Source organism: Pezoporus wallicus, unplaced genomic scaffold, assembly GCF_028554395.1.
Source record: "Pezoporus wallicus isolate ANWC-B61680 ecotype Strahan unplaced genomic scaffold, APGP_CSIRO_Pwel_v1 contig_2871, whole genome shotgun sequence".
NCBI lineage: Eukaryota > Metazoa > Chordata > Aves > Psittaciformes > Psittacidae > Pezoporus > Pezoporus wallicus.
Genome location: NW_026640775.1, coordinates 5592886 through 5607719, shown reverse-complemented (window position 1 = coordinate 5607719; position 14834 = coordinate 5592886). Strand labels below are relative to the sequence as shown.

The window sequence follows — 14834 nt, the reverse complement described above, 5'->3', positions numbered from 1 at the left end:
ATTTATTCAGCTCAGGCACATTAATACCTCATCAAAACGTATCAGCCTAAGCTACTGATATTTATGTAGGCTAGTTACAAAAATAACTGCATCCTTACAGAGGCTCTACGTACCTGTTCTCACCCAGGAAGATTTCATCAGCTGAGACACATTAAGCTTAGGATAATGAAAGGCTGAGGGAAAAACAGAATGGAGGAAAAACATCCGTAAGAACAGTATTCTCAACAACATACACCAAAAAAGAAACAACTTCATAATTTATACTGTCAGTAAGCATCTCATTCACACAGATGTATTACTACTCCTGAGGCTATGTATGCACAATGGTAAGGAAAGTGCCCCAAACATAAACTCCCCAGCTCACCTCTGAACAAAATGAAGCTAACTGAAGCAGTCAGATTTATTACGTGAAAGATTTCAAGCTGCTGTACTGAGGTCATTGCTCCTAGAAATTTAAAAGCTCATTGTCTGAACTGTAACTCTTACCAAGATAGCTGAAGTATCAGAATTTTGCTTAAAGGGCAATGAGGCAACTCATGAATGTCTCAGAATGAAAATAAAGCCTTCTCTGAGGCAGAAACTACATGGAAACACTAAATGTAAAGCAGAAAACTAAATATAGCTCATTGTGTCCCAGACATGCGCAGGGGTAAGTATTAAAAACACCACCTTGTTAAAAAGAAAAACAACAAAAAAAAACCAAAAAACCAACCCCCAAAAAACAAACAAAAATCACAAATAAATGCATGTAGAAACACTACAGTAGACAAATCTAACATCTTTTGTGTTTGGTGCTGGCTCCAAGCTTTCTTCATTTATCATTTTTTCTTAAAAAGCTCTGTTACAGAATGAAATCCTTGTCCCAGTGAAGTAAATAAAGTCTATTACAACTGACTTCAGTAGGGTAAGATTTTTCCCAAGGTTTCCACTGGAGAGCAGTAAAGACATGTTGGGAAACAAGTGAAGATGGGGGCTGGGCCAATACTTTCCTCAAGGGAAGTCTTAAACTTCACTATGGCAATAAGGAAAAGGAATGGTCTTAACCTTCTCAAAATATTTAATCCAGATGCAGTTTGCTAAGCATTACGCAAAGGTTAATTTTTAAACCATTTCATGGATAGAAAGAACGTTGCACGCAACAATTAAATGACCTGGTCCATGCTAAATCAATTTACAGTTAAGATATCTTCAACTGTAAAATAGTTTGCCACTATTGCATATTTAATTACGTAGTAATTCATAGAGTAGCTGACCTCTGTCAGTATAAGAAAAAAGTGATTATTTGCCCCTTAAAATAATTTTTTTGTTAAGGCAAGAGCAATAGAATCACTAGCTATGTAGTACCTTTTACTTTCACAGATTTATAAATAGTCTTATGGAAAAAAAAAAAAAACCACCCCATAAATTTGGTTATTCCAGTTTTATTCCAATAATAGCACCACTAGCTTCAACAGTACCACCTGGGAGGCACTTTGTGACTTACTGTTCAGAAGGGTATCAGAACATGGTCCTTTATTCCGGACAGGAAGCATCATCCTTCTATACACTAACCAGGATGCATCAAATTTCCAAACCTCTCAGACACACACAGACCACCTCACAGACCACTGAAGCAAACACATCTATTTCTGGTACCCTGCTACACGATTCATCTGATTGTAGCTTTTAGATTGGAGTTCTATTTAATCTGTTCATGCAATTGTTTTCTTCAATTTAGAAATATAACCTGAACAAAAAAGCATAAACTAAACTGCGTCTGTTGTTTTTCCAAAGCATGGAAGAGCAAGATAAGAAAATCAAAAACCTTCCAATGGCCATAAAGCTTTGAACTGCTAGCAGTTGTTTTTTCTTCTTGTAAACCAAAATCATGTTTTGCCTCAATACTTAATGCGCTCTTCACACTTTTGCTAATTAGTACTTGAAAATGATTTAATTCATGCAAATTGCTGGATGACTATTCACTTAAACTTTTCACAGAATTAATGAAATTTAAAAATAAAACAACTTGAGCAGAAAATCTTGAAACTGAAAAGGAAGATGTGCTGTGTTCACTGGCAACTAAGGCTGGGGCTTAAAACTCGAGGAGAAATGCATGAAATGATGGACAATTCTGCAGCTGAGACCACGCTCAGGAGTCAGAAAATCCAAGCTTCAACTCTCACTTTGTAGGTCATTCCAGTGTCTCACCGACTCGCATGTGGCCAGATCCTGAGCTCAGCTGGAGTCTTAGCACTGCAGCAAGGTCATATTTGCAAGATTCCTAATGTACCCGGAAATAACGATTAAAATGAGTGCATACTGATTGTTATTCTGAGAGAGATGCTGGATAGACAAAATGCAATTATTAGTTAGATTGCAGCTGGTCTGCTAATGACTATAGATGCATTAATGAAGTAGACGCTAGCATCATTAGAAGGTGCTAACATGCAGCCCTAAAGCACCATACCGCGTAACAGCATTGATTCAATGCTGACTGAAAAGGCACAGGGTCACTTAGTCACCCAGAAACCCCTTGACAGAAGTCTGACAGGGGCAACATGGCCTTTGCCAGGTGCTCCAAGGATCTCTCTGACCCTCTCATACAGAGATGTGTGGGACCATGCAGGACAGAACTGGTACAACATTGACCATTCTTATATCTGATAAATGGAGGAACAGTAATAGAAAGCATGGAACGAATTCAATATTTGGAATCAGAAGGGATCAACTGAAAAATAAGATTCCACTAAAATATAGGGGTATGGGCAGTAGTAATACACTGTATCTGTTGAAAGTCTGATCCAAAATCCACTCAGAAAAAAATTGCCAAATATTTCTGCATAATATTGGACTGTATCATATGATTTTATATTATCCTATTGGCCTTGCAACATCTCTAAGATATCTAAAATAGATGCCACCCATCAAAGTGCTACTTATGACACTGAAAAAAATAGCAAGACCCAAAGCAACTCACTCTCATTTACAAGTCATAATAAAACCCAAGAGATTTATTCAGGGTAAGTTCATGAAGGTCAATATTCCTTGTTTAGTCTTTGCCTGTCCTCAAAGAAATCTTCCAGACAAGAAATACCAAATACATTCTTTCCTATTGTTTTCAATGGACTAGGACTCAAAACCTGTGATTAGACTTGGTTTTATTTCTGCTGATACATAGTTCATGACCATCTAACCAGTTTAACTAAATCTAAATGGTCAGATGTAAGGTGGACAACACAAAATAAGCATGCAGGAAGGTGTAAACCAGTCATTTGAAAGTAAGCATGGTGCTCAAGCTACCTGGAATTCTGTGGAGGAAAAAAAAAAGTCTGGAAGTTTCCAGGCTTGGCCACTCCAACAGTCCTATTCCTGCACAGAACAGCCCATTCTGTCAAACTAACAACTTTCACTACTGACCTGGACTGTAAATGAGTAGAAAAAGCTGAGAAAAAAAAATCCTGTTGTTAATGATGCACAAGTGCAAGGTTCTACAACTGAGTTAGAGCAATCCCAGGCTCAGCTACAGGGTGGGCAGAGAAGAGATTCAGAGCAGCCCTGCGGAGAAGGACTTGGGGGTGCTGTTCGATGAGAAAATGAACATGAGCCAGCTTCAGTGTGTGCTCGCAGCCCAGAAAGCCAACCGTATCCTGGGCTGCATCAAAAGGAGTGTGACCAGCAGGTTGAAGGAGGTGATCCTGCCCCTCTACTCTGCTCTTGTGAGACCTCACCTGGAGTATTGTGTGCAGTTCTGGTCCCCAAAGGACATGGAATTGTTGGAACAAGTCCAGAGAAGGGCCACGAGGATGATCAGGGGACTGGAGCACCTCCCGTATGAAGACAGGCTGAGAAAGTTGGGGCTGTTCAGCCTGGAGAAGAGAAGGCTGCGTGGAGACCTCATAGCAGCCTTCCAGTATCTGAAGGGGGCCTATAGGGATGCTGGAGAGGGACTCTTCATTAGGGACTGCAGTGATAGGACAAGGGGTAACAGGTTAAAACTTAAACAGGGGAAGTTTAGATTGGATATAAGGAGGAAATTCTTTCCTGTTAGGGTGGTGAGGCACTAGAATGGGTTGCCCACGGAAGCTGTGACTGCTCCATCCCTGGTGGTGTTCAAGGACAGGTTGGACAGAGCCTTGGGTGCCATGGTTTAGTGTGAGGTGTCCCTGCCCATGGCAGGGGGGCTGGAACTAGATGATCTTAAGGTCCTTTCCAACCCTAACTATTCTATGATTCTATGATGTGCTTACTGCACAGGGAACCCACACTGTTAAAAGTATAAGCACTACATACCAGCTATGTGAAAAAAGAAAAAAACTATGTAAGGACTCTATGAAGAAAGAAATGTGAGGTGAACAAGAAGCAGGGAGCAAATACATTCCTTCAAACAAAGCTTATATTTGGGATACTGATGGCGACGTCTCACTTTGCTTAACAGTGTTGAGATACAGTGATATTACACAAGTATCTTTTCCTTAGTACGAGTCAACTTCAACCCCCGACAGCTCAGCTCATCTACATATAATTTCTTTTTCTTCAGCTGCAGACTAGAAAATTTAGAAAATTATATACAGAGCCCTCAAGGGGGAAAAAATTCACCACCAGAAGTATTAACTGTTACCATGCCTGGTAACTAAGGCACAGATGGCATAGAAGAGTACAGCATGGAACATTACATATTTACATATAAACAGTAACATACATGAATTGTTTACATGTAAGTATGCAAATATCCAAAATTCCCCCAAAAAATTCACACTGAAAAGCAGAGGGCTGCATATTAATTTGCACAGAGCAAAGAGGATACCTATCTAAGGAAGATCTTCACAACACCTTTCCTGCTACAACTGCTCTGTAGACATAGGGAGAGCATGAATGCAGAGTTCAGGGTTTAGAAAACAATATCATTATGGCAACTTCCTGCCAAAGTGGATCTGGCTGTTGGTCATCCTCAACAGACTGCTGAATAATGTCTCAAGAAGGATCTATCCAATGCTGCTGAGCCTTTGGATGTGATTTCTGGCTCTGAATACTGAAGATCTAAAATCCTTAGGCTCAAAATAGTCACATCAACAGTGAAAAAACCAATGTAGAAACAGTTATAAATAACTAAGTGTGGTTGCCTCAGTTATAAAAGCCTATGAACTACATTCATTATTGTGCTGCTCACAGACAGACCCATAGCTCTAACAAGCAGAGACACTGCATTCCCACTTTGCTCACTTGCCAAATGGCACCGTGTCTAGTATTCCAAAACAGTGACTACAAACACCCTGAAGCATTATTGAGACCAAACTAGACAAGTAAAAACCAAAATGAGGTGTCCTGCAGTGGGCACAATCTACTTTAAACTTGAGTTCCTCTAGCAACAAGCAAGCCAAATGCTGACAAGGTGTCCCCTGAGCACCAAAGCCTCATGCTTACTACACTGCAAACTCAGGGAAGATCTCATAATTTCTAAAAATTCTCAATTACTAAATTGAAATTTAATGCATTTATTCCAATTTATCACTTTAATTTAACATGACATTAAATGTTTTAAAATTGTTGCTCAAAGCCTTGTCCAACCTGGTCTTGAACACTGCCAGGGATGGGGCAGACACAACTTCCCTGGGCAACCTGTGCCAAGCTCTCACCGCCCTCATAGAATGAACTGCGTACCATGATGGATTTAGTCACCACTGCTGAGTAACTCTTCCTTCCTACACCAAAGGTCTGCTTGAGGATTTGAGGTTTGGTATTGTTTGGGAGATTGGGTGGATTTGAGGAGAGGAAAAATAATTCTGCATTTGAAGCCTGGATGCTTGTGCTGGAATCTGCAGGGATGAAATTACCACACTGCTGGTGTACTTGTTGAAAATTGCTAGCAGGAATAAAGAAACAACTCCTGAAGCTTCAGAAACAAAGTTATAGAATAACTTACCTACAGGCTTAGACATGCCAGTGTGCTAATAGAAGATAAATGTGCCAGGCTATAAGAGCCAAAATCTACCCTACCTTGCTGCAAATCCTCAGAGGAGTCAGGAAAGGAGAAGAAATCCCAATGGGGCTTTTTTTCTTTTTTTTTTTCCAAAGGCACTGCCTGACCTTTTCACTCATTCTACTTTGCACAGCCTTCTCATTAACACGTGAGCGACCAGAGAGCTCCACCGACACCGGCCTGAAATCAGCCCCACTGGCCAGGCACTATGAGCATGCAGATAACACAGGGAGAACTCCGGCTGTGAGCACTGAAGAAATTACCTTCAAATTTCCTAAGTACTATCAGGAAAGGAAAATAAGGAGAACAGGGTACATGCATGTTTAATAGGAATGTTTTTCCCCTATGACCAGCCTGTCTTTCAGAATACACCAGCCTTGTAAGCAATTCTGTTATCATTTAATTGCGTGGTAGCTCCACTGCACAATCCAGAAGATGGATTCTCAGCAAAGGGCAACCTTAAAATTCACTACAAAGATCACTCCAGAATATGTGCACAAAAAACCCTATAGGACCAGATGTGTGCGCATCACAGAAAAAAAAAAAAAAAAAAGGCTCTACAACACTAAAAATATTACCCAAGAGTCTAAAAGTTAAACTAGGGCAAAGGTACAAAAGAGATGACAAAGTAAAGAGAAATAGCTTTCAAGCAATCAGTGCAAGAGCAACAGTTAATTTGAATTCAGTGAGAGACAAAGACCACAGCCTGCAACCTGAGAAGTTCTGCGGCTTCACAAAGGGAAAAAAGAAATGCTAGTCATCTATGGACAGGGATTCTCAAGGCTTTTGGTCTTGGCTCAATTAAATTAGTACAGCTACCACTGCATAGGTACAGTTTATGTGAGACCAAATGAGAGTAGAAATAATTTTTAATTGATTACAGAGCAGAGGGTTCAGAAATGATGAAAGATAAAAAGATTCTAAAAATTAGCTACTTGTAGTTATTGGAAAGTATCCTGCGCAATCATTTTACATAGAGTTAAAGATGTGGCTGTACACTCTGGAGAACAATTTCTGCTGATAACCACTCTTTAGGCATCCACACTGACATATTACTAAACAGCTGTATAATGAACAAGCAGGTACCATTAGGCCCTATTTTCCACTGGATGCTTGACTGTGTAGCAAAGAACACTGCGTCAGATGCTATGCACCTATATAGCTCACAAAAATAACTCTGAAAATTAAAAATTGCTTTGGGAAGCACAGTGACACAGCAGAAATAGGGAATTAATGGACTGAGTTAACAGTAACACCCACCGAGGGGAAAGGCCAGCACTGCTTTCTCATGATCTCGCTTATGTTCATGAGTTATTTCTGTCATGAACAATTCATTAGTGTACAAGGATAAGTGTTGAGTTTAGGAACTTGACTTACTAATGAGAGGAGTTGGAACTAAATGATCTAGTTAAGGTCCATTCCAACCCTAACTATTCTATGATTCTGTGAGACTGAGGTCTCCGAAAAACGTAACCAAACCTAAGCTGTCACACAAATTCTGCTGTGCAGGCAGTTCCCTTTAATCCAAGTTTAGGATGGCCACAGACTTGAAAAAAATATTTGCAACTCAAATTGTACATAAGAAGTGAGAGGTACATTTAAAAGGTAATACCTTGAAAGATAAGAGACTACCTGAAAAAGCACTGCTGCTGACTAACAGATAAATCACTTGAACTATAAGGGCAAATATAAACCTATGTTGCCAGTGTCCCAGGTTTCCTAGAAGTCAGAGCCACAGTTAAGTGCAACGCAAAGCCAAAGATAGTAAATTCTGCTGAGAAGCAGCAAAGGCCCCTGTAGACATAAACACCTCTTGTATTGCACTTCATAGCAATACTTACTGAAGTGACTTCTTTTTCTTCTTTTTAATCTGGACTAAACCCAATGGACTAACAAAGCCAGGTTAAGTACACCTGACCCAGAGCAACAGGAAAGGATGATGACAAAACCAACAAGCTGCTGACACTGATATGCAGTACGTGAGCAGAGAGGGGCACGGATTTACTCTGCAGAATTCATGATAAGAGTCAGGTATTTGAGGCAGCATTATCACTTATGCACAAAATCAGTTCAAAATTGTAGAGAGGAAAAAATGCTAACAAGTTGTATTTTTGCAGTCTTGGCAAACAGCAAGTACTCACGTTCAGCGATTTGCTGCACAGGAAAGCCCAGATAGAAGCTGAATTCCACCACGGATAAGTTTCTTAGCTGCTCACTGACTTCAGACCCGTTTAGAAAACCATACCTATCTTGGATGGCAAAAACAATGCTCACAGGGCCTTGCCGAAATGCTACCCCAGGCCTGCTCAGAGTTATATTCAATATCTGAAAAGACAAGATTGAAGCAGGGTCAGCAAAATCAAATCACTGGCATTTGAATTCCACTTTTTCTTCCCTAATAGAAAAGGAGGACAATTCACATCAAAACAGAGGAACATCTGTTCCAGATTTATTCAGCTTGCTGAGTCTCAGATGAGGCAAAGTTACATGTGTGTCTTGGGTTCAGCAGTAGCAGTCATCTTTTCTCCTTCTTGGTAGCTGGTGCAGTGCAGTGTTTTGACTTTCGGCTTGGGAACAGAGCTGATAACAATGATGTTTTGGTTTGGCCAAGGACTTTGTGAGCCTCATGTTCTGCCAGGGAGGAGGGGAAGTCAGGAGGAAGCAGAGACAGGACACCTGACCCAAACTGACCAAAGAGGTATTCCATACCACAGCACGTCATGCCCAGGACGTAGCTGGAGAGTTACCCGGAAGGGCTGGGACTGCAGGGTTGGAGGAGGTATCAGTCGGGGCTTGGTCGGGCTGGGGGGGGGGGGGGAGTTATTGGTTGGCTGGTGGTGAGGTGTTGTATTCTCTTCCCTTGTTATTTCCATTATCATTGTTATTATTGATGGTAGCAGTAGTGATCTGTGTTATACCTTAGTTACTAAACTGTTCTTATCTCAACCTGTGGGAGTTGCATTCTTTTTGATTCTCCTCTCCGTCCCTCCGGGAGTAGGGGGAGGGCAAGAAGGGGGGGAGTGAGTGAACGAGCTGCATGGCTGGTTTTAAACCATGACAATGTGAAATCTTCTTCTAAGTGTTATTCTTTAAGGTCAGTTATAATCCAGAATGATCTGAAAGATACAGTCCAGAAAATGAGGAAAAAAAAGCCCCACCTAGAGAAACAGTCAGAAAAAAAAGTCTACCAATAAAGAAATACCAAACTGCATGGAACAGACAGGGAAAGACCATGGTAAAGAAGCATTCTGAAATGGATGTTTTCTTGGTCAAAACCTCCTTCACTGTGCACACTTAGACCCTAACTCTGGTCAGAAGCCTGATTTTGGCACCAAAACCAAAAACTAAACTTTTTCTAGACAAACTTTTTCCAGACAGTGAAGCTGTGTTTAAAATAAAAGTTTCCTAAGTGGATAGTCCAATAAATTGTTTTTCATTCTCTGCCTTCAGTCTACCCAGTCACGCTGTGTCATTAAGTTGCTCACTTCTGAGGACTTTACTATAGGTACTATATAGTTAGTACTTCAGGTACGGTAAAGTTCATGCTATTTTTCCTTCCACTATTTTATTTTAGGGCACCACAGATGGGCATTTATGGTGCCAGTTAAATAACACAATAAAATCTTTACTAATTTAGGTATTACAACAAATCTAGATTAAATTTAAGAATTCAGACAGAAGAGAGAGTTGGTGTCATTAAGCTGAATTACCAGTTTTCCAGGGAGTTTTGAGTTCTGCTATGTGATTCAGTGCCTAGCACATAAACTGTATATTTTCATATGTGTAGTTCCAGTAGCAGCTGCCACAGACATATACTGCTGTATTTCTAGACCTCAGAAGCAACTAGCGTGTTTGCTCACATAATAGCAGAGTGCATGTAACTCCTACGTTCCCTAATACAATTCCCTGAGCAGCAATGAGATCTGAAAGTTATCTTCCAACAAAAACATTCTAACCACACCCTAACTCTGTAACAGTAAAACAGGATAGAAATTACTTTGATAACAGTTGAAGCAGCCTTTATATGAAAAACTATAAACCCTATTATATTCAATAATACTTTTGGATATGCAAGATGATGATTTATATGTTTTTCAAAAAGCTTGAAACCAAAGGAATATGTGCCATATGATTTTGTAGGGGGGAAAAAAAACCTGACTTGATGACAAAGCCTCATAGTTCTCCATCATCTAGATGGCAACTGGTAACCAATGAACACCTAAGTCATTTTACTGGCTGGATGAAACACAAGACAACCAAAGGTGACAAGAAAGAAGGGACAGACACAAAACGTGCTAATCTTACCTGCACAGTTAAGTTGTAGAACTCCTGGTGCTTGCTCACCTCCATGAATGCCATCTTCAGCCCTTTCTCAATGCGCCGGCTAAAATTGCAGAACCCAACATCCACATTCCGAGGCACAAACTGAAGCACTGAAGGCAAAGGGTACACATTATTCCAATAGACAAGTACTTCCATGAGGGAGAACAAAATGAGCAAGAGAATCCAAAGGGCTATGACTTTTTCATGGAATTCAGCACCAGTAAGACATTGGGTAAAACCACACTAGGAACATTTTGCGTTGGTGCAGTAAATTCTCTACTCATTAATATCTATTGCAGCAGTAATTAGATTACTGAAATATATTAGTGACAAAATACCTATTGTAGCATTTAATATAAACATAATTTGAAACTTGACTCAAGCATTCTAAAGTAGTTAAGATTCACAGCAGAACACAGGCTTTGACTCAACCTTGCATACTTAGTAACAGGTGATCAGGAGTGAATCAATACAAAACTACTTCTCCTCCTCTTCATGTTGATAAGAACTCACCTGTCTGAACCTGGAATCTGTTATCTGGCACAGTGAAAGAAGGATGCAATGAGAGGATCATGGGGGCCTCACCACGAAGAAGACTGCTGTTCATAAGCACATTTATGACAGCTACTGCCGTGTAAACAAAAGGACCTGATGTCACCAGGAAAGCAAATTTGGGGGAAATCTTATAAACCTACCAAAAAAAAAAGACAAAAAATCTTCAATGTGAAATTTAGCAACACTTTAAACCTATATTGTTTCAAGCATTTCAAAGGCACATCATCAAGAGGCAGGAAAATGCAATTTTTCAAAGCAAAAGCAAAAGCACAAACACTCTGATAGTGCTGTGCCTTGCAGTCTCTGCTCCAGTGCATCAGAAAGGCGACTCCCCCATGCTAGCTGCACCTACTAGAATCTCTTCAGTACAACACACCAATCCCAACACCTCTTGATTTATCACATCCTGGCATAGTAGCACTCCCCCTCACCGGCATTCCCCTGGAGTACATACGAGTTCCTGTACAATATCGCTATTTACTTACTGAAACGCTTGCATAGAGTCTGCATACTGCATAGCAAATACATCCTATACCATTCACATGTGACGTGCAAGGAGCAAAGCACACATAACCTGTGTTTTATGGATATAACTTCCATACTTAAGAGAATGCTTTCTTCCAGAGAACACTTCTATCTGCTTATTTCAGTGTAGTTAGTACAATTGCAATTTTCCAGTTCATCTCCTGACTTTGAGTCATCCTAAAAACCCTGAGGAGACTTAGTCATCATATAGAAGAAATGAGATTGTAATTTAAATATAAACCGTGGTGAATGTTTTCATGCAAACACTCTCATCCACCATTTCTCTTGTCACCTAAGTAAGAATAAACTGAATGCTTTTATTTATTTATGCGAATTTCAGTGTCTTCCCTCCTTCAGAGAAACTCTCAATATCAAGGGCACCTGTTTCCCCAGCATTCTTTCTCCCCTCTTTGGTTTACTCCTCAGTTTGCTACATTTACCTAAGGCAGTCACACTGAAATATTTTGAGATGTCCCACACGACAGCCTCCCAAATAAATAAATGATCTAAACCAGAGACCTACAGGTTTTGATAAATGTGCACCTCTCAGATGAAGAGATGCTAGCACCTTGCAGGCTTTGTGCTGGTGAAGGGGTATGTTAGATATCCTCAACTTGAGGATCAGCCTTACAGAAAAGCACAGTACTGCTTAAACTGTTAACCACATGTCCCTTACTTGTATTCCTGCTGCACAGTAAAGTGACGGCAGTTGCTGTTCAGATGAGACAGCAAGCAGCTCTTTTTTTGTCTCCTAAAAACCATGCATTTCAAAGAGACCATCTTCACCAGAAGAAACTACCTCAGCAGCAGAAGCAAATAAGAAATAATCTATGCTGCTCATTATTCCTTTCTTCCTTCTTAGTCCACAAATATATGCAACATCCATCTTTTAATCTAAATCGATTTAGACCCATAGAACTCAAATTTGTTTGATATGAATAATATGCACAGCTCTTTTCAATTTCTCTTATCTGAAATTTTATCCTTTTATCTCAGGATGAAATGATCTCTGCAGCTTCAGTTTGTCAGATGGGAACAGCAGTTATAATGGGTAAGATATGCCAAAGGAAAGTTGCCTATTACTGAAAAGGAGACTACTTAAAAGGCAAGAAAAAGAGGAATTAGAATTACAAATCTCAGTTACAATTTGCTGGTGATTTCTAAAGCAATATATGCTGAGGAAGAGGGGCCTAGTATAGTCAGCATGAACTCATGCACTAGTTAGGTATTTCAGACGGGAAAGCAAACCTCTGGTAACTAACTCGGCTGTCTCCATCTCTGACCTATTGCAAGTGCAGCAATAGATACAATGAAAGAAGCCTACCCCCAAACACCCCATGGAATTTTACACTGACTTTTTCATCTTCACAGCTAACACTGTTTCTCTTTTGTCCTTGACTGCAGCAGAAAAGAGACAACAGCTCCAGAAGAATGGAAATTAAAAAAAAACCAACCCAAACCTTGAAAGCGAAATTCTGAGGTAGGCAGATTTGAACCACTACAGGTAAGAACAACAGCTACTACTGCTTGAGATACCACAGGGTTGTCTAGAGTTAACTCTCTACAACCTAATTCACATGACAGAAATAATAGAGCTGTGCCAGCATGATGCTGTTTACAAGCTAATTCACAGAGAAATTTGCAAAGCTGTCTAGGATAGATGAGCATAGCTCATGACTCTTGATTCATGAATGAATAGCTCTTTTTGGCACAGCTCTAATGGTTCACAAACGCAGCCATCCATCCAACCCTCTCTTGGAGGTTTCACCTCTACTGCCAGGACAGTTAGATGCCAAAAAATTAGCGAACCACCCATTAAACAAGCACAGATTTCTTACATTAAGTAAGTACAAATTTCTCAACATTTTGGGCCAGAAAGCTAGAGAAGAACACAAAACTCCATGTGCACGTTAGAGCCATTCCCACAGCAAAAGCAGAAACCATCATCAGTTAACAGAGACCCTTGCACCACCTCAGGTTGAACTATCCCTTCTCCAAAGGGGGCTGGCTAACCCAACTGCTGTTTCCAGGACACAGCCTTCCTCATTCAAAGCTACCTCCACGAGAGAATGCTTCTAGAGCAGAAAAAAGCCTTGAGTTACTAGAGGCTAGAAGAGTATTCAGGGAAAACATTAGTGTATGCTTACTCTGTCCCTTATGATATTCCCTAAGCATTTGCTACTGATTATTGTCTGCTAATATATTAGATGAGATGCACCTTTGCTACAATCTAATCCATGCCTACACTCCACTGCATTATGCTGTGCAAACACCTGGCAGAAAGCATGAACAACTGATTTCCTCACCACCACCTTATTAAGCATCCTGCAAAGAGCCTGCAGAGAGCATTTAACATCCCAAAGATGGGCTACAAAGGCTCACATGTCTTAAAAATGAAACAAAGCTTCTGCTTCTGTGCACTTTAGGATCCTAAGGCAACAATTCTCTCACTGTTTTTTAAACACCTAAATGGTACCAGCCAGAATATCACAGCAGTGAGTAGCAATGAAGCCAGAGCAAGTCCACAAGGTGGCATCTATGAAAGAAGTATTTAACTGCTTGACAATGAACTGAGCTCCTTACCTTGAAGGCAGAGGCGTACTAACCACAGAACCAACTACTCTGGAAAAAGACCTTTAAGATCATCAAGTCCCAGGACTGTCAAGTCTATCACTAAACCATGTCTCTAAGGGCCTCATCTAATTTTCGATTATAGAAACCAACAGGTTAAGGACAGGCCCCAAACCCTAAGCACATTAAATACAGCAAACAAAGTGTCTGAATTATACTTTATGCTGCATGATAAAATTTCCAAGCACAAATGAGGCTGGCAAAAAGCTTTTTCCTGTTGGCATGAACTTAATGGCACCAGGGGTCCTGGCAGTAAGTGACTGCCAACACTGTTTTATTTCAGATCCCAGTGCAACGAATCTTAGTCAAGGGAACATTGTATAACAGACCTTAACCAAGTGTCATAAGGCTTGTATTAGAGAAAGTTGACAAAAATTACTCTTATTCAAACAACAGGGTCTTATTCTTTTGCAGATGCTATCCATTGAGACCAAGTGGCAAGAGCTTTAAAATTTTTGGTTATTCTCACTTTGCTGTAAGGATTTTGCTAGGAAAAAAATTACAAAAGATTGTTTTCATTAGGCAGGATTCAAGCCTTTTTTTTTTTCACTTCAACAACTCAGAATATTCAAAATAATAAATAAGCAGAGACCAAAGTTTCAACCTTCAAATGATCCTCCTGTCAGTGTTAAACTTGTTTTGCATTTAAAGTAAGCTGCAGTTATATCCATCATTGCCATGGATTTAATTCGAAAGCATATATTACTACAAAGTTAAATTTAATAGGACTGTCTCCTGCGATGCACTACATCACACCCAGGGAGCAACATCTGTGAGCTGTAATAGAAGACACAGTTAAAAAGCAGCTTAGAGAAGTGCACTGCTTTACCATAACTTGCAAATG

The 14834-nt window shown here is 40.1% G+C and overlaps 1 protein-coding gene across 6 annotated transcripts in view; it reads right to left on the bottom strand.

Annotated features, from left to right (window-relative positions):
* The window catches only part of KIAA1549 (KIAA1549 ortholog), a 147510-nt gene that overhangs the window by 56043 nt on the left and 76633 nt on the right, over positions 1-14834 (bottom strand). For all 6 annotated transcript variants that reach the window (XR_008973640.1, XM_057420506.1, XM_057420511.1 and 3 more), the window contains exons 4-7: positions 10793-10970; positions 10262-10389; positions 8098-8281; positions 114-173 (exon numbers count right to left, since the gene is read on the bottom strand). Coding sequence is in view for 5 of the 6 variants with exons in the window: in XM_057420506.1 (XP_057276489.1) it covers positions 114-173; positions 8098-8281; positions 10262-10389; positions 10793-10970 (550 nt within the window). In the remaining variant the exon portion in view is untranslated. The remainder of the gene's footprint in view (positions 1-113; positions 174-8097; positions 8282-10261; positions 10390-10792; positions 10971-14834) is intronic.